Source organism: Hypanus sabinus, chromosome 3, assembly GCF_030144855.1.
Source record: "Hypanus sabinus isolate sHypSab1 chromosome 3, sHypSab1.hap1, whole genome shotgun sequence".
Lineage (NCBI taxonomy): Eukaryota > Metazoa > Chordata > Chondrichthyes > Myliobatiformes > Dasyatidae > Hypanus > Hypanus sabinus.
Genome location: NC_082708.1, coordinates 162926028 through 162953781, shown reverse-complemented (window position 1 = coordinate 162953781; position 27754 = coordinate 162926028). Strand labels below are relative to the sequence as shown.

Here is a 27754-nt window from a genome sequence, read left to right as displayed (position 1 = left end):
TAAGATAGTTTTTTAAAAATCGGAGGGAGCGAAAGAAAAGCGATGAAAATCATTGGCTCTGACGTCGGCTTTCCAGAGGGGAGCGCTAGGACCCCGGAATGCAGTTTGCTCTCGTTCAAGTCGGGATAATTAGTCAGATGCAATTTCTGTCATCAAATGTGATGTGAGCTAAAGAGGAAGTGGAATAAAGGGCGGGTAATAGCGATAGTAGGAGCTGTGTTAATGTTTCAGTACTAGGTACTGCTTTCGCCGAGTTATCTGTAGAGACCATGGACTGTGGTGTGGTAATCTCCAAATCCGTCCTCCTTTTCATCAGCCTTATTTTCTGGGTAAGTGTCTGCGGTGAGCTTGAACTTTAAAATGTCTTTGTGTTAACATTACTGGTGCTGCTGGTCCATTTCGCATTAATGCTCGTTAGGCTTTGGAGGTTATAACTGGCTGATAAGATGGTTTCTGTTTCCTTTAACGGCGTTGCCTCCGCACGAAACGGCGTTACAGCCTGCTTACGACTCACGAAATTTGCTCCTGTTTCTACTTTTATTGCATTTTCAGCGTAACTTTCTAACGACACTGTACACTGAATTGCAAAGCAAAACCTAATATAGACTTCAGGCCTACAGTGGTTCGGAATCGCCCTATCCTCCCCTCCCCATCCCCGCCCTTAAAAAAAACTTCTACACCATGCCTCACTGTTCTTAAAGTAAATATTTGTTAATCCATGGTTTTGTAATGTAAGATATTTGAAATCAGCTTTGAAACAAAATACCGTGGTCGCTTCCTGGGGAGTGCAGATTCCAATCCCACCGCTCTTCTGGATTTGCTCTGCCCGAACTGCGTAGTATGTCTTTGGGGTGGGATCTTTAAACAACTCGTTTTCCACGACTACTTGAAAGAAGTTCTCAGCCTTGAATCCTTTATTCTCCGGAATTGTTCTTCTAGTTTCGAATGTGATAAAGCTCTCCTTGCCGTTTAAGGAGAGAGAACCGGGAATTGCTTCTGCAGTTAAGCAACATGCTGTGATCTCTAGATTGGAGAATGTAACGCTGCTAAGAGTCGTATAGATAGATGCAAAGGATTTTAATGCAGTGTTTTTAGTGGTTGTGGTGACTGGATGACCCCCCCCCCCATATATTGAAATGACTTTCTTGATGTTGATGTTGACTGGAGGACAAAGGTGTGAAAGAACAGGGTCGAACTGTCACCTGAAACTTATTAATCGTTTATCAAAGAAAAGTGGCGTTCTTTTGTTGGAGCCACTCACTGTGGTGAACTACATATACCTGTCTGGACACGCCCCTGCTGACTGCTCCTGTGGCTCCTCCCACAGGCCCCTGTATAAAGGCGATCTGAGGCCTGACGCTCGGCCTCAGTCTCCAGGACATTGTATGATAGACACTCCTGGTTCCTTCTTCCAGTCAATAAAAGCCGATATCTCGCCTTACGTCTCAGTGTGAGTTATTGATGGTGCATCACTTACCCAGTGTAGAATTTTTTTAAAATCACCATCTGTTTCTTTGTCACTGAATCTTGGAGCTCTGCATAGGTCTGGGCGTACCTTCGCTTAGGTGGTGAACTAAGAAATGCTGGTCTTGCCAGTGATCGGTGTGTAACGAAAAGGAAAGAGACTGAAACAACACGTGGTGAGAACATAGGACTGCGAACTTGGATCAGCAACCAGACCATGTAACTCCCTGACTTTACCCAGAGCTGTTAAAACACCCTGAAGCCTGCTTCCAAGAGCAATGCATATTCTCTTGCCTTAATTAGTATAGCACCAATAAATGGGTGGCTTACCGTGTGCAATCTGCATAATGCAGACCAACAAACTTTCTTTCTACAATGGTCTAGTTTTAACTTGGAGAAATTGCATATACTGAGGCAAACTCGAGGAAATCTGCAGATGCTGGAAATTCAAACAACACACACAAAATGCTGGTGGAACACAGCAGGCCAGGCAGCATCTATAGGGAGAAGCGCTGTTGACATTTCGGGCCTTTGTCAGGACTAACTGAAAGGAAAGATGGTAAGAGATTTGAAATTAGGAGGGGGAAATGGAAAATAATAGAAGATTGGAGGGGGTGGGGTGAAGCTGAGAGCCAGACAGGTGATTGGTAAAAGGGACACAGAGCTAGAGAAGGGAAAGGATCATGGGATGGGAGGCCTAGGGAGAAAGAAAGATGGAGGGGAGAGTGATGGGCAGAGAGGGGGGAAAAAACTAAATATGTCAGGGATGGGGTAAGAAGGGGAGGAGGGGCATTAATGGAAGTTAGAAAAGTCAATGTTCATGCCATCAGGTTGGAGGCTACCCAGCCGGTAAGGTCTTGTTCCTCCAACCTGAGTGTGGCTTCATCTTGACAGTAGAGGAGGCCATGGATAGACATATCAGAACGGGAATGAGACGTGGAATTAAAATGTGTGGCCACTGTGAGATCCTGCTTTCTCTGACGGATGGAGCATAGGTGTTCAGAGAAACACCTGTCTGGCTCTCAGCTTCACCCCACCCCCCTCTAGTCTTCTATCATTTTGTATTTCCCCCTCCCCCTCCTACTTTCAAATCTCTTACTATCTTTCCTTTCAGTTAGTCCTGACAAAGGGTCTCGGCCCAAAACGTCGACAGCGCTTCTCCCTAGAGATGCTGCCTGGCCTGCTGTGTTCCACCAGCATTTTGTGTGTGTTGTTTACATATACTGAGGTTGAATTAGTTTGCAGATTGCCTTGTCCTTCAAAGATTTGTGGAAAGTTATCCTAACACTAATTTGAAGTGTTTTTTTTCCTTTGGTTTGCAGGTAGTGTTAAATGGGAATCTCTAGAATTCAATTATTAGAGTGCTGTCCAATTTGCTGGAGTGGTTTTTATGACAGCAGTACATATTTAGAATTGATCAGGCTCTCAGCAGCAACTTGAAACTTGCACGGGCCTGACAGCGCTGTTCTGAAGCCTCTACCTTCTAGTGCATTGGACTTGTACAGACAAGAGGCAGGTTCTTCAGCTCGTGTCAGTGCTTGTTTTTCCTCATTTACACTAATTGTATTTCCTTACAGCATGTCTGGACCCAGCTGTGCTTTCTCTAATTTAAATCACGCTAACATTGTTTGACTTCATCCCCTCTAGCAGTGAATTCCAGTTATCAACCACATCCCTTAAGAGAACTTCCCCTTCAAATTCCTAGTTTTAGATACTATTACCATGGGGTTGGGACAGGATGCTGATTAATACCTTTTTATATCCTGTACAATTTGATGCACTTCTGGGATCACCCCTCTGCTGCCATCGTCACACCAGAGAAAACAAGCCCAATCTATCCTATTAAATCCCACAACACAGGTTTAAGGTGCTGGGGAGTAGGCACAGAGGAGATGTCGGGTATGTTTTTTATGCAGAGAGTGGTGAGTGCGTGGAATGGACTGCTAGCAACAGTGGTGGAGGCAGATATGATAAGGTCTTTCAAGGAACTTTTGGACAGGTACATGGAACTTAGAAAAATAGAGGGCTATGGGTAAGCCTAGTAATTTCTGAGGTAGGGACATGTTTGGCACAACTTTGTGGGCTGAAGGGCCTGTATTGTGCTGTAGATGATCTGTTTCTATCCCATCATTAGATAGCATTCTTCCTATAATTTTGACCAGAACTGCACACAATACTCATACATTCTAATGAATGTTTTGTCAAGTTACAAAAATTTCAAATTTTATTCTATACACTAACGTATTGCAAGCTTGCTTTGTATGTCTTCACTGTCTTGGCATTGCCACTTTGAACTTGTCTAAGAATGCTTAAACTGGACCACATTCCTGGCAGGGTTCTGAAGTATTAAACTATCCAGAGATACTCATGACTTTCCTTCATACTAGAACAAAGTTAGGGAGATGACTTAACACAATTAGACTGTTAGTTTAAAGATAACAGTACACCTGTCACAGTTACTGCAGGCCCAGTCTAAAGGTATTTCAGAACTAGCTTTCAAAAGGTGAATCAACGTTGTTCTTTCAGCCAGGAATTTTGGTAATGGCACATGATTGTAATAGCTGAACTTGCTTTAACTAATAGTTTATTAAGATGTCTTGATAGCATAATCTTGTTAAAACTAGTGTGGAATTCAAGAATTTTGACTGCACCTCAAGGGGTTGAAGAATACAACATTATAGCAGTTGGGTTTCACACTTGTGTTGTGGTTTATTATTCAAGGCTTTTCTTGTAAGAGGAAATGAATAATACCAAAAGCAAACACTTCTCCAGATGGGGCACTGACCAATGAGATATACTCGCTTGAGCTTCTCTAGCATGTGTTTGACTTTGCAAATTGCATGCACTTGACTACAGCTTGGTTGTTGATCTTTGTTTGTAATAGTCACAATGACAGGTGGAAAATGACTTGATAAATGCCCAAATGCAATTGGATTGAGTTGATTGTGCAATTACTATAGAATTGGCTGATATAGAAGTGGCCAAAAGGGAGTGACAGGAAAAGATGAGGCAGTCAATGCTAGACCAGTTCCAACTAAAAGGACAATGGTACTCAATAATTTTACAGGATATTAGTTAACTGGGGGTTATAACTGAGCCAAGGAAGAAGAATTGTAACTTCATGGCTGACAAATACTTCAACAGAGACATTGTTGTAATCACACAGTTATGGCCAGAAACCATTTAGTCTGTCAAACGAGTAATCTTGCTTTTCCTTGGAGGCAGTCATACCGTAGCTGAACTGTGATGACTCTGCAGCTTGGAAGTGGTGCTTCATTCAGAGCTATTCAATGTGCCATAATTAGCAAAATTGGTTTGTAAAAGCAAATTATGCAGTTGTACATGAGACTAGGGTAACTATAGATCCTCTTTTTTTCAATAATCTCGTGGTACGAGACAAGGCTGTCCCTTAAGTCCTTTATTATTTAATATTGCATTAGAACCTTTAGCTATTCGTGAATCTCCTAATATTTTTGGTATTACCCATAATGAGAAGTTATACAAATTATCACCTTATGCTGATGATTTGCTGTTATATATTTCTGACCCTGATAGGTCTATTCCCGCTATTTTATCCTTGTTGGTTCAATTTGGTATTTTTTCTGGTTATAAACTAAATTTAGATAAGAGTGAATTATTTCCTTTAAATGCACAAACTTTATTGAGTGATAGGATACCATTTAAAGTTGTTACTGATAACTTTACCTATTTAGGTATAAAAATTACCAAGAAATATAAAGATTTATTTAGACTGAATTTTTTACCTATGCTTCATCAAATTCATCAACTTACTACAAGATGGTCTCCTATATTTTTATCATTAATTGGTCGGATTAATGCTATTAAAATGATGATTTTACCGAAATTTTTATACTTATTTCAAGCCTTACCAATTTTTATTTCTAAATCTTTTTTTGATAACATTGATTCAAAAATTTCCTCATTTGTGTGGCAAAATAAAAACCCTAGGTTAAGTAAAAAGCAATTACAAAAATCTAAAAAAGATGGTGGTTTAGCTTTACCTAACTTTAGATTTTATTATTGGGCAAATAATATTTGTAATTTAATGTATTGGAAACTAAATTTGGATTCACCATTGTGCCCACAGTGGGTAAATTTGGAATGTAATGAGGTAAAGGGATATTCTCTATTCTCTGTTCTCGGTTCTTGTCTTCCTGCTGATTTAGTTAAATTTAATAAACAAATATCTAATCCTGTTATTAAACATACATTACGAATTTGGTTTCAATTTCGTAAGTTTTTTACTTTGAAAAACTTTGTTCTTACTTAATTTCTTTTTCAAACCCTCTTGGACAGATCAAGCTTTTAACATATGGAAAAGGAAAGGTATAAAATGTTTTCGTGATCTTTTCTTTGAAGATACTTTGATGTAATTTGACCAACTTTCCAACAAATTTGAATTACCTAAATCTAATTTTTTCAGATATTTACAAATTAGAAATTTCTTACATAAAGTTTTACCATCTTTTCCTAATTCAACTTTAGTGGATTTTACAGATTTGATTTTTACCTTAAACCCTTGTCAGAAGGGATTAGTAGCTTTTATTTATAATATGATTATGAAGATACAACCAGAAATATCAGTTAGAATTAAACAAGAATGGGAAAAAGAACTTCGATATAATATATCAACAGATAAATGGGAAAAAATTTTGCAAATGGTTAATTCCTCTTCTATATGTGCTAAACATGCTTTAATACAATTTAAAATTGTACATAGAGCTCATATGTCTAAAGATAAACTTGCTCGATCCTATTCTCATATTAACCCTCAATGTGACAGATGTCATTCAGAAGTGGCCTCATTGACCCATATGTTTTGGTCATGTCCCACTTTACATAACTATTGGAAGGACATATTTACTACTATTTCCTCAATTTGGAATATAGATTTACAACCTCATTTTATTACTGCAATTTTTGGCATACCAAATGAAGATGGTAATCAGTTTTCCCCTTCAATCAGACGAATGATTGCTTTTGTAACATTAATGGCCAGAAGGTCTATATTACAAAATTGGAAAGAAGTAAATCCTCCTACCACGTTTCAGTGGCTTTCTCAAACTATTTCTTATCTGAGCCTGGAAAAAATTAGAAGCACTATTTTTGACTCATCAATTAAATTTGAAGAAACTTGGAGACCGTTTATTCGACATTTTCATATGAATTAATTTGGCCTTTTCCAGACCTTCTTTCTGCTTATTCATGTTCAGGTATGGAGTTCTGGAGTTTTTTGACACTATCATATACTTGTAAGCTATTACTATTGCCCATGTTAGTTTAGTTTAGTGTTTTATTTTTCTTAATATATACTTTTTTCACATATTTTCAAATTTTTTCTTTTAATGGTTATTTTTGTTTTTTTTCATATATAATCATATGGACTTGATTGATTAATGTATTTTTTTCTGCTGATGTTTAATAGGATATTGTTATCTTATTATCAACATGACTTCAAGTCTATTGTATTCATAATTTACTCATTATTATGTTATGTTTTTTTATATGTATATATGAAAATCAATAAAAAAAATTGAGAAAGAAAGAAAGAGACTAGGGTGTTTTCAGGATTAGCTGTCCAAGTCGATTCCAGTGGTTGGTAATTTGCAAGAACATGGTGAGTCTGACCCAGTAAGTGTACCGATGGTGTACTCTACCCCATGGTACGATTTTTGTCCATCTTGGTTTGAGGGGGAGTGGGGGTACAGTTATCAGGTGACTACTTTGCAGATACTTCAGCTCAGCCTGAAAGGGTGACGTTCTTCCAGTTGCTTTGTACTCTTGCCCAATTCCGGCAGTTTCACGTGTTTGGAGCCCATATGATGATTGAACAGCTCCCAGGACTTCAGAGGATATTTTATTGGAAGCAGTTAAATTTAGTTTTCAGAATAAATCGGTTTTGATTGAAAAGCTTTCAGCCTGTGGTAGTAACTCTATCCTTCAGATGCCAACTGATCTGTTGGGGACACTTGTTTGTTCTAAACCTCCCTGCGACTGTCTGTAATTCAACAGTTCAGACATTTGATTCTTTAGTCCTTTATGCATTTCCCAGACAAGTTGGCCGGAATTGCCAAACAACTTGACACTTGGTTGCCAAGGCCATAAGACATAGAGCAGAATTAGGCCATTTAGCCCATCAAGTCTGCCCCACCATTTTGTCATAGCTGATTTGTTATCCCTGTCAACCCCATTTTCCTGCCTTCCCCCTGTAACCTTTGGTGCCCTTGCTAATCAGAACCTATCAACCTATACTTTCAATATACCCAACGACTTGGTCTCCACAATGAATTTCATTGATTCACCACCCTCTGGCTAAAGAAATTCCTCCTCTTCTGCTCTGTCGTATTCTGAGGCTGTGCCCTCTTACCCTAGACTCACACCACACCTACTCTATCTAGGACCCTCAATTTTTGAAAGGTTTCATTGAGATCCCCCTCATTCTTCCAATTGGTATGGCCTACAAACAGTGGTGATTGAGGATTGGTGTGGGTTTTCCCCATATGGACTGTTTTTTTAAAATACCTTGTGGTATCCTCGTGGTGATGGAATTTTTTTGGACAACTTAAGCTTGGTTATCTATTCTTTTCCTTGTCTTTGTTTTACCCCCCCCCCCCCCCAAACCGCATCACCTCATCCAACTTTCTGTGGGATTGTCCACTAGTGTGCAGTGAATGCAGTAGCTTGTGCCAATTATTCTTGTCATGTTGGGTGTTTCAATAACGTTTCAATACCACACCATGCAATTACGTTTTTTTCTAAACTCCTGTAAGCAGAACTAATATAGTTAATGCAGGTCATGCAGTCGGAAAGGTGCACTACAATAATACGTCAAGCTTACATTAACAACATCAGGGAGCCTCTCGCATCACCCAGATGGCCAAGACTGCAGCCTTCAAGTTGTGATACCCAGTGCTGAAATTGTACAACTTCAGATAACAAATAGTGCAATATTTAGTCGGGTAGCTGGGGCATGGCAGCCTGCCTGGGAGAAGGAACACTTTAATTTTAAATCTCTGCTGCCTTGCAGCCGTACCCACCCATGGGAAAGGTTTCAGGAGTAAAAACCTGAGGAAGATGTCTGGAGCCGGGGTCCCTCAGGCAGTTTGATGATTACGACTTCACTCTGGCAACCCCTGCGACGACACTGGTGCCAGGCTGTATCAGTGCTTGCCCTTCCCTTGGACCACATCAATGACATGGAGAGGGGGAACCCACTGTGTGGGCAACAGCCAGTTCTTCAATTCTTCCTGCCTAGGCTTCCTCTGTAGAGAAGAAAGTCCACCGGATGCAGAAACCCATGATCCCCAGGGATCAATTGGCTGCCTAATATTAGCCTTGCATATCCTTTTATTAAAAAGAAAAGTTGAAACACACCAAACACTGGAGGAGCTCAGCAGGTTGGAGAGCATTTATGGAAATGAATAAATAATCGACATGTCACCTGTTTATTCCTAATCGTGGATGCTGCTTGACCACCAGCTGGGTTCCACCAGCATTTTGTGTGCTGCTCTGGGTTTCCAGCATCTAAGAATCTTTCTTGATATATAAAACTTGATTTTTTTTTGTACATTTGATATTGTACCTATGACACGTCTTCATGTGCCACACATGCTGCATCTACACATTTGCTATGCTAATCTAGAAAGCTGGTCAGTTCATAAATCTGTGACCATTTAGAAGCAGAGCATGAAGGATTCAATACTGAGTAAAATGTTTGGCTATTGCACAATTTGGGACTTGGTAAGAGAATGGTTGTGGTATTGTTTGTACAAAGTGAAAATGGCTGTCATCAGCATTCCAACTCAGGCTACAAAAAGCATCTGAAAGCCTCAACTTTTGGGGGGGGGGCAGGGTTGGTTGGGAGGAGGAATTTTAGTTTGTAGTTAATGATCACAGCAAACTAGCTTTAACTCCTGCCATGGACGGGCCCAGCCTGGCTGCAGAAGGAGAGGGCTGGTTAAATGGATTGCTCTCCTCCCTTTTTTTAAAAAAAAAAGCTTGGAGCTACTGGAGCCCTAGGAGAGGAAGGATCTTTTGAAGCTGGGGAATGCCTGGAGACAACTTGATGGACTGGCCCAGAACAGAGGTGATTCCAGCAGCCTATGCCCCCAGCAGGGTGATGGGCTTAGAAAGTTTAAAGACTAGCTTCATTTGCTCTGTTGTAATTCCAGTTCTATTTACTACACCTTAATCCGTTTATTATTTTGACTTCATTTCTCCTAGTGGATCTTCAGGCTACTTCAACTTTTGATTAGATTTAGCCTCTGGTATCACTGGCCACTTCAGAAACCAGTTTGTAGGTTTGCTTCTCACCTTGCCAGCCTACTTTTCATCATCCGGCACCAGATTGCATTTGTAGCAGCAGACATTTTTTTGTTTAGTGGTACAGCACAGTTACAGGCCCTTCTAGCCCAACGAGCCCATGTGACCCAATTAACCTCCAAACACGCATGTCTTTAGACAGTGTGAGGAAACCTATGTGATCACAAGCTCCATACTGCAGCAAACTTGAACCCAGATCACGAGCACTAGAAGTGTTGTGCAAACTGCTGTGCTGACTTTTTATCATTAAGCTTTTCAACTTCTGCTGCTGCAATTCAATTTCAAAGTCCACTTTAATCAAACTATTAACTTTAATTGCTTCACTTGTATTCCATCCCTAAATTTACTGGCAGTTATGGAAATGCTGCTCTAGCAGCACTATTGGATTCACTCTCAGTACCTGAGCAATAAACCAAAGTATTCTGCCTCCTCATGACTGGGTTTGATTGCGGGTGTTCTTCTCTTACAGGCTGCCGGAGGTGTGCTCATTTACATAGGAGCCACCTTGTTATCAACCTACAAAGACTATGCCCACTTTTTTAAGGATCAATACACTGTGCTCCCAGCTGTAGTGATAATTGCCATAGCACTTGTGATGTTTTTGTTTGGAATCATCGGATGTTGTGCCACCCTGAAGGAGTCTCGCTGTGGACTGGGATTGGTAAGTAGGAGTTTATTAACTAGTCTGAGGTTTAACTGGTTTTAACAGTTTCTTGGAGCTTGGTCAGCTACTGACTTCTAAATTTGGCAAACTGGTTACCAGGAAAATGACAAAATAATACTTGGAACATTGTGTGGTTGAGATGTTTAACAAGTCTTCCCAGGGTGGGATGGTAAAGATTCTGGTTGTAATGTTGGTGGGGGGGGGGGGGGGAACTGTCACTAAGTACCAAATTATTAGTCAAGTTTTAAAAAAAAACTAGAAGGGATGGTCAATGTTTTCAGTTGAGACCTTGCGTCAGTATGGGGGGGGGGTGCGGGGGGAGGAAGATGCTCAGTATGATAGAAAGGAGAGGGATGTGTTGAATTTTGGATTTTTGCGATCTAAAGGTTCTTCAGAAGTCAAAAATGAGGCATAAAAATTAATCACTTACTAAAGTGTAGTAAGAACAAAAGTTGTGGTTGTCCTATACTTAAACTATTTTGAGCTAGGCAAAACCAAGACATTCCAGGTATAGATTAACCTATTGGATAGCTGGATTCAAGTACTGTAGTATGATACCTGCTGCAGAAACTTAAGAATTTTCTAGTAAAACACAGAATCAGCTATACCACGTATTGGAAACATCACTAAACAATTACATGTACATAGATCATGTAAAAATACAAGCATACGAAAAGTTAAACTCCAAGAAAAGTAACTATTTTATACTCCAATCCAGCGGAAGAGTGTGGCTGTGGAGCATCTCTCGATGTCTGTGCTGATCATGATGCCAATTTAAACTGTACATGGTCTGTAATCCCTCCTTTGTTTGACTAAATGCCTTCTGAATGTTGTATCTGCCTCTTCCACTTCCCTGCCAGCATATTCCAGTACCTCTGTATTCTAATATCACTCATCTTTTAAAAACAAATGCCTCAAATTTTCTCCCTCACCTCCATTCAGGGCCCCAAATAATCTTTTCAGGTGAGGCAATGGAGTCTGGTGCTCCCATTGAGGCCTAGTCTACATTGAGACCCATTGTAAATTGGGGGATGCTTTGTTGAGCACCTCCACTCCATCTGCCAAAAGTGTCCTAACATTTTAATTCTGATTCCCATTTCCATATGTCAGTCTATGGCCAGCTCTTGTGCCATGATGCCACCCTCAAGATGGAGAAACAATGCCTTGTATTGTGTCTGGGTAGCCACCAACGTGGCATGAATATCAACTTCTCCTTCTAGTATGATGATAATTCCTTTTTCCCCTCTCTCTCCCCCCCATTTTCCACTTTGGCCTCTTGTCTCTCCTCAATTGTCTGTCAGCCTCCCCCTATGCCCCTCCACCTCCACCTTCCCCTTCTCCTATGGTCCACTTTCCTCTCATCAGATTCCTACCTCTCAGTCCTTTACCTTTCTCACATGTCTGGTTTCAATCACATTCTAGCTATCATTTTCTTTCTCCCCCCCCCCCCCCCACTTCTCTATTCTCGTATCTTTCCTCCTTTCCAGTCCTGGGAAAGTGTCTCGGCCTGAAACATCAACTGTTTATTCATCTCTGCGGATGCTGCCTGACCTGTGTTCCTCAGACTTGGTGGGGAGGGGGGTTTGGTTCATGGGGATGGTGTTTGGGGACAGTATGGGAACTTGGGGGTCAGATTAGAAGTAGAGTCAAGGATAAAGGGAGTGGGGGGGTTCAGGGACAGTAAATGTAGAATTGGGGGAAGGATCCAGAGGTGAGGGAGCAGCAATTCCGACACACACACACACACACACACACACACACACACACACACACACACACACACACACACACACACACACACACACACACACACACACACACACACACACACACACACACACACAGACACACACACAGACACACACACAGACACACACACAGACACACACACAGACACACACACAGACACACACACACACACACACACGTAGCCCAAAGTCTGGAGCTACTGTCTGGAGATCAGTGGCCGGTCCTGGAGTTTGGGCAGTGTTGGAAAGTGGTTTGTTTTGTTGAATGTTGGCTCTTTTTTTCTGAATGTTGTCAACATGTTGTGTTGGCGGCAGAATGTGTGGCAGCAGTTATGAGCTTCCCCAGCACATCTTCAGATTGTTAATACAATGACACATTTTAAAATGATTAAATCTTGTACTAACATTCCTTGTATCAACTTGAATCTATTTCTTTTGTGTTTGACACTGATGGAAAAGAGGCCTATAAATTTTAAACATTAGATGAAAGGTACAACCAGATTCTTCGGTGCATGAGGAAGTGGTGGAAAAGAATAAGCCAGGTATATGTGGGCGATGGGAAAGCGGGCCTTGATAGCAAAGGGCAGGAAAGATTAAAGAAGTGAACCTTGGACTGGTAGTGTGAAAAGATTATGTAATACTTATACCTTGGGATGTAGGCTATCTGAATGGAATATGAGATTACAAACACAAGAAAATCTGTAGATGCTGCGTATCTAAGGAATACACGATGCTGGATGAACTTGAGCCAGGCAAGAATGAGATGTTCTTGTTTGTTTTTGACCCCACTGTAGCAGCAGAGAAGGCAGGTTGCAATGTTAGCTGCAACAACGTACAACCAGAACGTTTAGATAAGAGTTCAGATGCTCTGCAAAATGGTTGCCACCTTTGCACTTGTTCTTGCCCGTATAGAGAAGGCACTGAATGCAATTGACCAGGCTGCAAGTGGTGAGGGAGGAGGGTGTAAGGATGAGTGTTAGATCTCCTGTTTTAAGGGATGTAGGTCAGGAGGAATGAGTGGACCAGGCACTCACAGTGGACCCTGCAGAAAGGTGGTTGAGGGAAGATGCAGGTGCTAGAATCTATTGGAGATGGCACGTGGCAAATTTTGGATGTGGAAGTGAGGTCTGGGAACTGTCTGTCCTGGGGGAGGGTGTGCATCATCAACTATGGCAGAGAAGATGGTACTTATCCTGACAGGAGTTTTCAAAAGTCCAAGAGCAGAAAGCCTTAACTTGGGACTGAATGTGGTTGGGGTAGAGAAACTGAACTGGGCGTTTTCTTCCCCCACCCTCCAGATTTTGTATCTGTGGTCTCTTGTGTCCTGATCTAAAGCAGAAATGGTCACTATTTGGGAAGAAGTGGTTTAAGTTTCTTAAATGTGACATAGTGGAAAATGAAGAAAGCTTTTCTTTCTTAACACTGAATCTGTTTCATTTATGATAAATTCATCATTTAAGTGAAGAAAATGTTTAGTGTTTGTCCCTTGGACTGGACAGCTCAAAGTACCAAATATAGAGATGGGTAATTTGGAAACTTGGCATGTCTAAACATTAGTGCATTCTAGACTTAAATGTTAAAGATGAATTGAATTCATACAGGATGACTTTCCCTAACTGGCTTTTAAAGATTGAAACAATTTATCCAAGTACTTACACAACCGTGAGTTTTATCATCTTGCAGTAAATCCATAATAGAATAATAACCGTAACAGAATCCTTGAAAGACTGCACCAACTTGTGTGTACAACCAGTGTGGGGAAAATGACAAACTGCGCAAATACAAAAAGAAAGTAGCCATAATAAATACTGAACACGATGTCCTTGGAAGTGAGTACATTGGTTGAGGGGCAAGTGGAATGATCCCCTTTGGTTCACGAGCCTGATGGATGTGGGGATAATAACATTCTGAACCTGGTGGTCTGAGTCCGAAGGCTGCTGTACCTTATTCCTAATGGCACCAGTGAGACAGACAGACATATTTTATTGATCCCGAGGGGAAATTGGGTTTCATTACAGTCGCACTAACCAAGAATAGTGTAGAAATATAGCAATATAAAACCATAAATAACTAAATAATAAGTAAATTATTCCAAGTGGAAATAAGTCCAGGACCAGCCTATTGGCTCAGGGTGTCTGACACTCTGAGGGAGGAGTTGTAAAATTTGATGGCCACAGGCAGGAATGACTTCCTATGATGCTCAGTGTTATTTCTCGGTGGAATGAGTCTCTGGCTGAATGTATTCCTGTGCCTAACCAGTACATTATGGAGTGGATGGGAGTCATTGTCCAAGATGGCATGCAACTTGGACAGCATCCTCTTTTCAGACACCACCGTCAGAGAGTCCAGTTCCACCCCCACAACATCACTGGCCTTACGAATGAGTTTGTTGATTCTGTTGGTGTCTGCTACCCTCAGCCTGCTGCCCCAGCACACAACAGCAAACATGATAGCACTGGCCACCACAGACTTGTAGAACATCCTCAGCATCGTCTGGCAGATGTTAAAGGACCTCAGTCTCCTCAGGAAATAGAGACGGCTCTGACCCTTCTTGTAGACAGCCTCAGTGTTCTTTGATCAGTCCAGTTTATTGTCCATTTGTATCCCCAGGTATTTGTAATCCTCCACCATATCCACGCTACCCCTTGGATGGAAACGGGTCACTGGTGCTTTAGCCCTCCTTAGGTCCACTACCAGCTCCTTAGTCTTTTTCACATTAAGCTGCAGATGATTCTGCTCGCACCATGTGACAAAGTTTCCCACCGTAGCCCTGTACTCTGCCTCATCCCCCTTGCTGATGCATCCAACTATGGCAGAGTCATCAGAAAACTTCTGAAGATGGCAAGACTCTGCAGTAGTTGAAGTCCGAGGTGTAGATGGTGAAGAGAAAGGGAGACAGGACAGTCCCCTGTGGAGCCCCAGTGCTGCTGACCACTCTGTCTGACAGTGTTGCAAGCGCACGTATTGTGGTCTGCCAGTCAGGTAATCAATAATCCATGACACCATGGAAGCATCCACCTGCATCACTGTCAGCTTCTCACCCGGCAGAGCAGGGCGGATGGTGTTGAACGCACTGGAGAAGTCAAAAACATGACCCTCACTGTGCTCGCCGGCTTGTCCAGGTGGACATAGACACGGTTCAGCAGGTAGACAATGGCATCTTCAACTCCTAGTTGGGGCTGGTAGGTGAACTGGAAGGGGTCTAAGTGTGGCCTAACCATAGGCCGGAGCTGCTCTAGAACAAGTCTCTCCAGGGTCTTCATGATGTGAAGAGTATGGCCTGGCTGGTGGGGGTCCTGATGGCTTTTGGGTCACTCCTAGAGTTTTTCCTCCCTGGCCGTTCTCCCCTCAGAAGCATCTAACCATGCAGATAGTAGGGGATTATTTTATTTCATGGCTTGTTTTTTGGGCAAGGCCGAGGCTTATTACAGTTCAGTTGAGCTCAGATTCTTGCCATCTAATACTAATGAGAACTTGCTCAATGACCACAACATCAGCAAAACCGAAGATCTGATTATCAACAAGAGGAGGAAGAAACTGGAGGACAACGAGCCAGATCTTATTTGGGGGGGGGGGAATGATTAGAGGTAGAGACAGTCAGTAGCTTTAAATTTCTTTGGCATTATCATATTAGAATCTTTCCTGGGACCAGTACATAAATGCTGTCGCAATGGTGCGGAGATGCCTCTACTTTCTTAGTTTGTGTGGATTTGATATCTCACCAAAAATCATTGACAAACTTCAAAAGATGCACAGCAGAGAGCATCCTAACTAGTTGCATCACAGCCTGGTATGGAAGCACCAATGCCCAGGAACAGAAAAGACTACAGAAAGTGGTGGATAGCCCATCACAGGCAAAGCCCTCCCCACCATTGAGCATATTTACATGGAGTGCTACCATAAGAAAGTAGCATCCATCATTAAAGACCTTCCCCCCCCCCCCCCCCCGCCACCATCCAGGCCATTGCATAGGAGGTACAGAGCCTTGGGGTCCCTGATTCAGGGATAGTTATTACCCTACAAGAAACAGGGTCCTGAACCAGCGAGGATAACTTCACTCACCACTTTCCTGAACTGATTCTACAACTTTTTGTATTTGCACAAATTGTTGCCTTTTGCATATTGGTGGTTTGTCACTCTGTTCATGTATAGGTCTTTTGTAAATCCCATTTTTTATTTTCCATTTAAATGCCTGCAGGATAATGAACCTCAAAGCAGTATATAGTGAAACATGATTATTTTAATTTACTTTGAACTTGCTTTGAGCTACTGGTCATCTGGCCCTGTTGTTTGTTTTTTTTTGTTTTAAGAATCACTCACTCCAATAGGCTTGGTGGGAAAATTTAATTTCCAATACTTTATGTTGGAGCCACAACACTCTTTAGGGTGGGAGCGTGGGCTTGCTTTGCTGTTGTAAGGGAAGTGTATGTCGGTTGAAGATTCGGATCAATGTGGGGGAAGGAACATTCCAAAATGTGCACAGCACCAAGTCTAAAACAATGGAACAGTCCCATGCCCTTCTAAAGGATTAACAAAACAAGGTCTAAAACAATACAGAATAACTGATGACTTAGCAGGCCTCGTGCTCTTCTGCACATTGAGGATGATGACTGGCCTGGAGAACTGGTTCTTGGCGTAGATTACTATTCTGGTCCGAGGACTGGAGTCTAATGAGCTTGCTGACCGTTCACACTTGCATAATCAGGAAAGCCTGTTTTTTTAAAAAAAAATCTTGGCACATAGTTCTAAAATAACTAGTTCTTAACAGATGTATAGGAAGGAATTTGCATTTACACTGAACTAGTCTCATTTGTTTCTGAATATCTTGAGAGTCAGGACTTTGCCAACTGAAACAGTTTTGCTGATCCTTGTAAAAAGAGAAGTTATGGCATTCCTTAATGTCTTGCATCTGTCTTGTGAACTTCATGAGTCAAGATCTTGCGTTTTACTTTTAACGAATAGGCTTGTTCACTATGATTACTGAGCAGACAGCCCATTCCATGTGGTTTTTAAAGAAAAAAAGAAATATCTGTTTGCAACCCTCTTTATAGCTGTTCCCTGTGGAAGTGCCAAAAAAGTAGATAAAACTTTGCCATAGTAACTCCAGTTCTATTGCCTGTTGCTCGTGGCCACTTGCAAATGTTGGGTTGTAATGCCTTGCCGTTCAAGAGGTAGCTAACTGAGGTTCAGGCTTTTTAGATTATCAATTAATTTGCCAAAATGTACTTCAGAGAGGTGCCTTTCTCCCTACCTTTGCACGGATACTTGTTTGGAATTGCTGAGCAAAAGCTGTAATGAAGACTACTAACCTGTGGTTATTCTTCTTAGTTCCTGTTCATCCTGCTGGTCATCTTCGCTGCAGAGCTGTCGGTCTTTGTCCTCGGATTGATCTACAGAAGACAGGTACAATTAAGAGCAAATGTAACCAAATCGCTGTCAAATGAAAAATCTTCAGTTATGAAGCATAGATGTTGCCCGATGTCTAGAACTGGTGGAATACTGCAGTGAATACTGGGATTTGTTAGTGGTAAGGAGTGGAGGTGACAATTTCTGTATGAATTTTTTTGGGTCAATTAGTGTTTCAAACTTAATGCAAACCAAGTTGAAATTGAAGACATGAGCTAGGTAGATGAGAAACTGGCAGATTTGGTCAGGAGTTGGGAGGAATGAGCAGGTTTATTAGAAATGACAGAAATGCACCTTTGTACATAACTCACAGCCAACCTGTGAGTGCAGTACATAATTTGGCAAATGGAACACTGGTCTTGACTGATTTTTGCATTGCAATTTTATAGGGCCTTGGTGATTCTGCACCTGGGGTATGGTGTATATAGTTTTCACTCGAGGTTATACTTGGAAGAAGGGCAGTGCAGGTTTATTATACAAGTGAAAATTAAGCAGAGTAGGTCTGTATTCTCAATATTTAGGAGAATAGGAGCTTTAAAAACTGTTGTAGGGATTAGCAGGATGTTTTTCCCCTAACCAGAGTAGGAAACTAGTGGATGACTATGGGGATAATGCTAAGGTGGCAGGTGATGCCTTCGAAATGAAATGGGTTTGATGGTCAAATGCAAGCTACTAATGTTCTGTGCATTTAAAGGGCAGTCTTGCAATAGTAACAAAGGATTTGTGTAATGAGTAGTCATGGGCACAGAAGAAAATTGAAGTAATTCAACTGTTGTACTTATAAGTACAAAATGTATTCTGCCAAGAATATAAAATGCCTTGTGTCAACCATTCAGTCACTTTAATTTCCCAAGAAGGTCCACATGGAATAATAGCACAGTAAAAGACTTCCTGTGCTCCAGTTACTTGTATATGGAAAGAATGGGGTGATTCAGCTTGCACCCCTCCTCCCCCACTGGAGATGGGAGATTAATTGACTTTCTTCTTGCAGGTTCATGAAGGTGTGCAGAAGTCCATGTCTCTCACCTTTGGAAAGTATGATGGGAAAAATGTAGAAAGCAGGACCGTGGACACATTGCAGATGCAGGTAATGTGGAATTCTACAACTAAAAATATAGATGACTCCCAACTCACAATACAAGTTTTTTTGACTACAGTAATTTTGCCCTGAACCTTCTTGAATCCAAAAAAGTAACCTTGGCCATTTGTTTGATGCCTTTCGTTTTGTGCAATCTATCCCTGTCTGCTACAAAGGCTGAGTTATCCACTGCAAATGTTTGAAGTTCAAACATATGCACAATGGAAACTCAAACATTACCCTTCGAAGGACAACGTGCAGCATTAGATTGAGTTTCTCTAGTGAGTTCTAATCCTGCTTTGGGGACAGGTGCAGGCACAGCAATAACTTGCTGATCTGTGAAGTTAACATTGCCAGGGATCTACAAAAGGTTTGTTTTGTTTAAGCATTCAAGATTCCCCTCTGCGAACTGTTTAGAAGTTCAGTGAATGCCTTCCAGGTTACTCACAGTAACTAGGATGACCAAGTTAAGCATTTCTTGAAGACGCTTGACAAATGTTGACTTGGATATAATCTGATGTCTGCTGTATCTTTAGTTTGATTGAAGAGTGGAATAAAGCTTGTGGGGAGCAAGAGGGAGAGGTTTGCAACTTTTTTCCAACAACCTCTACAAACATGTAGCCAGTGTTTTGAGCAAATGTGGCAGAGGCAAGTTCTATTTGTTCTTTTCTGTCTGTTCGCGTCAAGATGTGTGGTCACATTGCCCTTGTGTTCCTGCTTGTTCTTGCCACTGCAGCCTTTTCAGAAGGTGTAGAAACCAGAGTGCCTGGGGTCCTGCCTGTGGACTGTACTGAAGGCCTCTGATAGTTTGGCACTGTATATCTAAATGTCTGATCATGAAGAAACAATTAGTTTGAAATCAACTAGTCAAATGCAATTTGTTCAGAATCAATTTAACGTGCAAATTAAAACATAATATTCTTGATGGCCATTGGCTCCTTTTTGATGGATAACTGACCATGAAGCTGAGGGTATGGATACATTAATTTGAGGCAGACTGGAATTGATCAGCAGGAAAGTCTGTGTGCATTATCATCTGTTTCACAGGGTGTCAAGTACTTTGTATCAGCAATGCTAGAAATGTGGAATATAGGCACTGCAGCTAGCTAGCAGTCTGAACACCTGGCCTACTGTCAGTGTGATCAGGCCATCAGAATTGGGCTTGGCTGAAGTATTCACATGCAAGAGTCATTGCTATTGAGTGCAGGTACACTGAATTCTGGTTAATTAGGATCAGGACATTTTGGCCCAATTAAGTGGTTGCCCCAGTTAGCTGAAGTTGCATGGAACTGGTTAAAAAGGCAAAAAGACAAACTACCATTTAACTAAGTAACAGATGATGCATTTAAATGAAATGCAGAACTACTCGGAACACTACCAGTGGTAGGAAGCCCGTGTGGGTGAGTTGGAAGCAGAAAACCCATTACACAGGCAGGTCCACTCTCCCCCTCAGTCTGGGCCCAGTGGTACAAATAGATGACACAGCTGGGTCTTCTCTGGTTGCAGTGGATAACCCTGACTACTTGTGTGCCTTGTCATGCCTTTTTTTTTTACTAAAGTCTTGGGTACATGTATATAGCTAGGGAGCCTAGAGTTTTGCATGGTTCTGTAGTAATTTTGTGTTGCACTATACTGCTGCAGGAAAAAAATCAATCATGAGTGACAAAGCTGATCCTGATATGGGTCTCCACAGTGGACTGAAAGTGGGAAGGGGGCAGGGAGAGGGTAAATCATAGTGGGGGGGGGGGAGGGCAGCACCAGAGGGACATTCTGTAAAGATCACTAAACCAATTTTTGGAATCAAGTGACCTTGCCTGGTGTCTCAGGGCTTGGTGCATTTGCCAACCCCACCCTGGTCCTTGTCTGCCACCTGTCCAACACCCCTGTCATAGCACTCCACTGCTATTCCCAACCTCTTTTGCCTGGACAGGTATGTCCCTACCTCACTGAGGTACGAGACCTGCTGTTGCCCTCACCTGGTTTAGTCTGCCCATCAAAGCAGTGTTCCAGGGTGTGGCCTCTGTCACATGCAAAGAGCTACTTGGAGCCACAGGTGAGAGCTGAATGTCTGGTGGGGACTGAAGGAATTTAAGATGATTGTCAATACCTTAATTCTTTATTCCTAGCTTGAAGTGGTAGTTTAGTTTTCAATTCCAGCCATTTCTGGCATCTCAAAGTCTGAGTGCTTGAAACCACAGTGAACAAGATAGTTCTGAATTGTCTAACTGCTCAGTGACACAAATCACACCTTTTTGAATAAAAATGGATGCTATTTTAAAAACAGTTCACTCTCAGCACGGTGTGGTATCTATTGGCCCCATGATATGGATGCAACTGAGTTAGAAAATGTTTTGCAACAGTCTCCTGCCCCAGTTAAGTGGCATGGTGCCTCAGATAAACAAATGGAATCTTGGCTATTTTCACAATTGGTTTTCGTTCTTTAAGAATTGTCCCAAATAGGCTGCTCCTCAGATTAACTGATGGCTCAATTAACTGGAATCTGCAGTTTAAATTTTGAAATATTTGCCCTCTGACTCTGAATGCACTAAGAATAAAATTGTTCCTAATGGTTTTAATGTGTTTGTCCTTCAGATGCATTGCTGTGGAATTTGGAACTATACCTACTGGGAACATACTGCATGGTTCAAAAAGAACCACTCTGTGCCCCTCAGCTGCTGCAAGTCCGGATTTTCTAACTGCACAGGCAGCCTGAGTGACCTTGAGCTACTCAATACTGCAGTAGGTTGCAAACTTCTAGCATCAACTTCCTCCCAGCTGGACTGGTAGCAACAGTTTGAGCATACAACTATGTTTATGGTTTTCTCTTTAAATAGAAAGAGTGAAATGGTTTTGGAGGGTTTGAGAACAGTTTAAAACCTGATTTCAATCAAAGCAGACAAGACTTTTTTTAAAAATTGCCATGTAATTTGAATCTGCCCAATTTGAAGAATCAAATGCCTTATGAAATCCTGCTTTTCCTTTGCTGTCCATTGTCCTGATTTTATTTTCAAACAATAGTATCGCAATCAATGACTTCCCAATCCTTTCTAGTTGCAAGTAACACATCTGAGTATTATCACGAGGTGCCCTGCTGTCATTGCCAAATGTAACATTGGTGTGAAAGTGTGCTATTGGGGAAAACCACCTTAACTAGCTGAGTTATTTTGGAACCAGAGTGCCCATTTATCATTGAAGGGTCTTGTCTCCCTCTCAGTGGGAAGCCTATTTCCATGCCTTGTGCCTATGGGTAAACTACCAGAACATTAATGAAAAATGGGGTCAGTAAGCTGTGTCTTTTCATCCTCGTGCTTGCTACAGCATTTGATAATATCACAGCTTGTCTTTAATTTTAGCAACGCCTTCCTATACTTGCCCCATAGTACTGACTTCCCCTATCTGGAAAATCTTATCTGTCTTAAATGACTGATCACTGGTTCTGATTAACCCTTTGAGGCAACCACATTCCTTGTCTACTCTGATCAGTCAAGTGTTCACTGAACTTTGCCTCTGTCTCAAGCATAGGCCCAGTATACCTGATCTTGTAGGATGCCCGGCCTCTCCATGAATTCATCTGATGAGCCCTTCCTTCATTTCCTCTACTTAGGAACAATTTGCTTAAAATGGGGAGCTCAGATCTGTTCACACCACCTGATGTGGGCTTACCAGGTCTTGATAACTGGAGCAAGATATCTTTTGTACTCAGATTTTGTAACAGGGTATTTGCCTTTCCAGTTGCATGCTGTACTTGTATGATAAGTGATTTGATGACACCTGCGTGTCTCTGAACACTAAAACTATACCAATTACATACCATTTTTAGTAGTGTTTTTATATATGTAAAATTATAGAAAGTCTAAGTTTCCCCATTTGGTCATCGACGTCCTTATCCAGAGACCTAGCGTCTGGCCCTAGAACCTTCATACTCTTCACAGCCCACTGCTACCACTTTAACCTTGAATGGAAGGGATCATCTAATGCAAAGATTTTAGGTAGGCCCAGAGCAATCTGTTACTAGAGTTAAATGTAAAATTAATCCACAAATACTAGAAATCTAAAATTGGAACTAAATTCCCAACACTATTCTCGGTAATTCTGGGTGTGGGGGGTAAGTTCTGCACACTTAAAAGTGGATATGTTTTGAGGTCTTTCAGTAAGTTAGCTTCAGAATGCATTAGCTATTTTGATTTGACAGGACTGCCTGATAACATTATTTTATCAATGTACAAATTTAAAAGATGGAAACCTCTCCAGAAGACTAAGGTTGGTATTGTGAGATTGGGGAAATGTTTTTTTAAAATTTTTTTTATTAGTTTTTCAAAACATTTTACAAATTAAAAACCCCAAATCCCAATGAGGAACATTAAAACAGTGCAAAATTAAGCATACAATAACAATATGCTTCAAAGGAAGAGAATTTAGCAAAAAAAAAGCACCTAAATTAAAGACAAGTAAGCTTAGTGTCCTCCCCAAGCCCCACAACACAAGAAGAAAACAACAGCAACTCCAAACCAACCACAACACAATATAGAGAGTATAAGTCAGGACAGCCAAACTCCCAGACTGTGAATACACTCAACAACAGAGGCTAATAATGCCTTCTACCAGGGAAAAAAAAGGAGCTGAAAGCAAGGGACCGAGAAGAAAAAAAAAAGCCTAGTCAAGAGGAAGGTTATGAAAGTACTCGATAAAAGGTCCCCAGACCTTATGGAACTTTAGATCCGAATTGAGAACTGAATAATGAATTTTTTCGAGGTCCAAGCAGGCCATAATGTCGTTAAGCCATTGAGCATGAGTGGGCGGGGCAACATCTCTCCATCTGAGGAGGATCAAGCGTCTAGCCAGGAGACAGGCAAAGGGTAATATTCGGCATTTGGTCGGACCCAGACATAAATCTGTCTCGCCCCAAAAACCAAACAGAGCTATTAAGGGGTTTGGTTCTAGGTGCTGATTCAAAATACACGATAATGTAGTGAAGACATCTTTCCAGAATTTCTCCAAGCTAGGACAGAACCAGTACATATGGATGAGAGAGGCCACGCCCCTCTTGCATTTATCACAGAGCAGACTAACGCTAAGGTAGAATCGAGATAGTTTAGATTTAGACAAATGGGCTCTATGAACAATCTTAAAATGTAAAAGGCAGTGGCGAGCACAAAGAGAGGTTGAGTTAACCGACTTGAGAACTGAATCCCAACTCTCCTCAGATAAGGAGATATTTAAATCCTGCTCCCAGGCCATTTTGATTTTATCCATGGGGGCCCGTCGTAAGGCTGCTAGTTTATCTTGGATGATTGATATTAAGCCTTTACCTAGTGGATTCATGGAAAGAAATGGGTCCAAAGCATTTTTCACAGGCATTTCAGGAAAGTTAGGAATTAAATTAGGAGCAATAAAGTGTCGGATTTGGAGATATCTGAAAAAATGAGCATTGGGCAGATTGAACTTAACAGAGTGCTGCTGAAAAGAAGCGAAGCGATTATCAATGAAAAGATCTTCAAAATGTCTAATGCCCTTCCTATACCAAACCTGGAATGCTGGGAAATGTTTTTAAAGTGAATGGACTGGCAGATGGTTAACAGGAACAGGGGAACTTCTTTGTGAGGGATCTTTGTGCTATTAAGTGGTTCATTGTGCCAAATATTAATGGTGTTCCATTGGAGGACAGGCATTGAGGACATCAGAAGGAAATATGGGATGTGTTCAAATAAATAACTGAGGCTTGAGACATTCTAAAGTTGGAAGTGACCTAGCAGGAATAAGGCATTTTTTTCAGTTAGGTGGCATGTTTTTTTTATATTAAAAAAAAAACACACTTTCGTTCTTTGGGTTTATTAAAAGTCTTCATTTTTCCCCTAGGGATGTGAGTCCAAGTTGGAGCAGGGTTTGGAAGCTATTCTGGGCTATGCTGTGCTGATCATCCTAATTTTCGCCATTATTCAGGTGATTTTTTTTAAATTAACCTACAGTGGTATTCTAAAGAGAAACCTAGAATTGTAAAATGGACTTGTAAGCACAAATGCATAATTCCTGAGGATCCAGTATTGGTCAAATCAGAATATTTATTATGCTTCTCAAAGACTTTTGCCATTTTGCCCCACGAGTCCAGCTGATTTGATGCAATTGCATTTCTCACACTCTAAATTTTCCCTGCAGTTTATTCTTCAACTTGTTTTCTATGTTCCTGAACTCTTCCCACATTCTACCACTTAGCCACATACTATAGATGACCATAACCAATGCCTCTTTAGGATTAGGAGGAAACCAGAACACCAAGGAAGCCTTGTGTAGTTATAAGGAGTGCCTGTAAACTCCACACAAGCGTCATTCTTTGGAGCAGTAAAGCCGTAGCTCCAATGTGCATGCAATTTGCAACTCCTGGACTCGCTGGTGAGTTGTTCTAATCCTGGCCTGTGCATACTGGTAAACCAGATTCAACTTTTACAGAAGTATATTAAATTACTGTTTTCTTCCCATTCCAGTTTTTCGGCATGATCAGCATCTGCGTGCTCGCCTGCAGACGACGCGATACAGGCTACCAGCCAATCCCATCCAGTGGAACATATGCATAAAGGAAAAATCAAGCCATAAAGACTTGTGAAGTACTGCACCTAGCAAGCAGAAGAACGTCGAGATGCACCAGTTTAGTTTTGGCCTTAAGTAAAATGAGAATTGGTACAAAGCATTTTCTTTAAACAATTTGCAGCTAATTTGAAACCAAGTTCAGTGCCGAATGTGATTTATTTCACATGTTTCATCTTTGTGCTTGTTTGCTTTTGGAAGCAGTAATATTGCAAGCAAAATGAAACAGTGGGGGAGAAATTGCATTAGAAAAGGAAGGCATCTGGGGTGGGGGGAACCTCTGAATTTAACCACTGGCCATATGTTTTTACTCTTCATTATGCTTCCATCTAATTTTGGGTGGGGGGGGGAGAATGGTGTTTGGTTCTAAAAGGACCCTAATCCAAGGAATTCTGTTTGTTTTTTGTATTTACTGTTTTAAGACTACTGTGACCACCTGCACTTGTTTGCCTGTTCTACTGTTTTTTTTTGTCAAATATCCAGATATATCCACATTGCTGTGATTAAACTGTGCACTAATCAGCAAGTATGTGGGCAATTAACTACTGATGGGTGAAGGGTAAATCATTGCACTTGATGAAAGACATAACTGTTTCTAATTTTTGTAGCTAAATTGGTCAATCTGATTTGTCTACAAGTATATTTGGGTTTGGAATCTTAAAGTACTTGTGTATCTCTCACATCTTCAGAGAATCATTGTTTTTGATTTCTTTTTCTCTCCCCCCCCCCCCCCACCCCGCATTGATCCTGGTGACTAAATTTTTTCTAGTCTTATTTTTAATCTCAATTTCTGGAGTTGGTGCTTAATTATCAGTCCTGACTGTAAATCTGTTGCTGGGAGATTTGGCTTTCTGCCTGGTTTTAATGCTCACATGGACATGTAAAATGCAACTTGTTAATTAAAAAAATAAATGCATTCTTTGCAGAAGGTAAGATCTAATTTTGTTGAACTTTGGAATTTTTTTGTAACATTCAGCTTGTCTAAAACATTGCTGGAAAAGTGCATGGGAAGTTAGATACGATAGTGACATTTAATTGACTTCAAGATATCGATGATGCCTTGAAGATTTGATTTGAAGGAGAGATTTGATTTGGCATGTTCAGAGCTGATAACATGGGCTGAAGTGTCTGCCATGCACCATTTTATAGGTAGCCTTAAAAGAATCTGACTTGGAATGTTATTTTTCTAGTTGTTTACATAGATAAAAATCCTCTAGTCCAGTCTGAAGCTTTCACTGGTTTTGGCTAGTGTTAGTTTGTAGTTATTTCCAGAACTTAAAAGGTGGAATTTCTCATGCATCACTGGCTTGTCCTGGAAATGGCCCTGTAGAGTGTGATGGAATTTGGAAGCTTTAAATGATTGTATCCATTAATTGCCAGTTATCTTCCTTGGCAACTTAATTTCTGGATGCTGGTGATTAAGACCATAGACCTTGGATCAGAATTAGGCCATCTGGCCTATCAAGTCTGCTCCACCATTCAATCATGGCTGATCCTTTTTTAATATCTCCTTCCCAACCCAGTTCCTGGCCTTGTAATCTTTGCCAAATTCAATCAAGAACCTATCAATCTCTGCCTTAAATGCACTCAACAATTTGGGTGTTAAATGCATTAAAATGTAGCTTGAAAGTGGGGAAAGTTGTAATCCAAGTGCAAGACATTTAGAAATGTACAGATTTTTCCATGATTCTTTCACCTCATTTAAACAGGATAGGAACTACATTTCAATGGTTGCAAGTTACATCTACCCTTTTTTTTTGCAGATTGCATTAAGATAGTCATTACCAATAAATTGCAGATATTAATCACTTTTAGATGGAGGTTTGGAGTCGGTCAAATTTTGTATGAATTGAGTGCATCAGGTATGACTGAATTATCAGCAGGTGAGGCCCACTCTACACTGGGTAAGATTTGGTGTTCCAAATAAAGAGGAAATTGTAATTTTACAAACTCAACATTGATACAGAAGACTCCAAGTGGAACTCTAGCCTTTGTTCCATTCCTTCAAGCTATGTATGAAGGATTGCTGTTGTCAAGAAGAGCAAACTTGATTGGCTTGACAATTTTGTTAAATTTGCTGTACAAACTAGTGCATTCAATGCTGTTGGATTAACATTACATGCCCATTGCAGATGCATGGTTAAGTTGGCTGCGAATTGAGATGAAACATGAATTGGGTCCACAAAGCAATGTCCCTTTGGATCCCATGCCTCCTTTCTCAGTAAGCCTGGCATGGGGTACCTTATAAAATGCCTTGCTGAAATCCATATACATCTACTGTTCTACCTCATCAATGTGTTTGGTCACATCCTCAAAATTCAATCAGGCTCATAAGGCATGATGCTGTCTATTCCTAATATTATGCCTCTCCAAATGTTCATAAATGCTCCCTCTCAGGATATTTTTCATCAACTTACCAACCATTGAAGTAAGATTCGCTGGTCTTTAATTTTGTAGGTTATCTCTACACCC

The 27754-nt window shown here is 41.0% G+C and overlaps 1 protein-coding gene across 1 annotated transcript; it reads left to right on the top strand.

The window, feature by feature from the left end:
* Positions 1–72: 72 nt before the first annotated feature.
* Positions 73–26222, top strand: LOC132391856 (tetraspanin-36-like). The gene is made up of 7 exons (XM_059965552.1): positions 73–329; positions 10277–10468; positions 17548–17622; positions 18617–18712; positions 21296–21442; positions 24560–24643; positions 25183–26222. The coding sequence occupies exons 1-7, from the start codon at positions 270–272 to the stop codon at positions 25270–25272; spliced, it is 744 nt and encodes a 247-aa protein (XP_059821535.1). The 5' UTR covers positions 73–269; the 3' UTR covers positions 25273–26222.
* Positions 26223–27754: the final 1532 nt, after the last annotated feature.

Coding starts and splice junctions, on each gene's coding strand:
- LOC132391856 (XM_059965552.1), top strand. CDS start 270: ATGGACTGTGGTGTGGTAATCTCCAAATCCGTCCTCCTTTTCATCAGC. Junction 17,623..18,616: donor GATTGATCTACAGAAGACAG/GTACAATTAAGA, acceptor TTCTTCTTGCAG/GTTCATGAAGGTGTGCAGAA. Junction 21,443..24,559: donor TTGAGCTACTCAATACTGCA/GTAGGTTGCAAA, acceptor TTTTTCCCCTAG/GGATGTGAGTCCAAGTTGGA.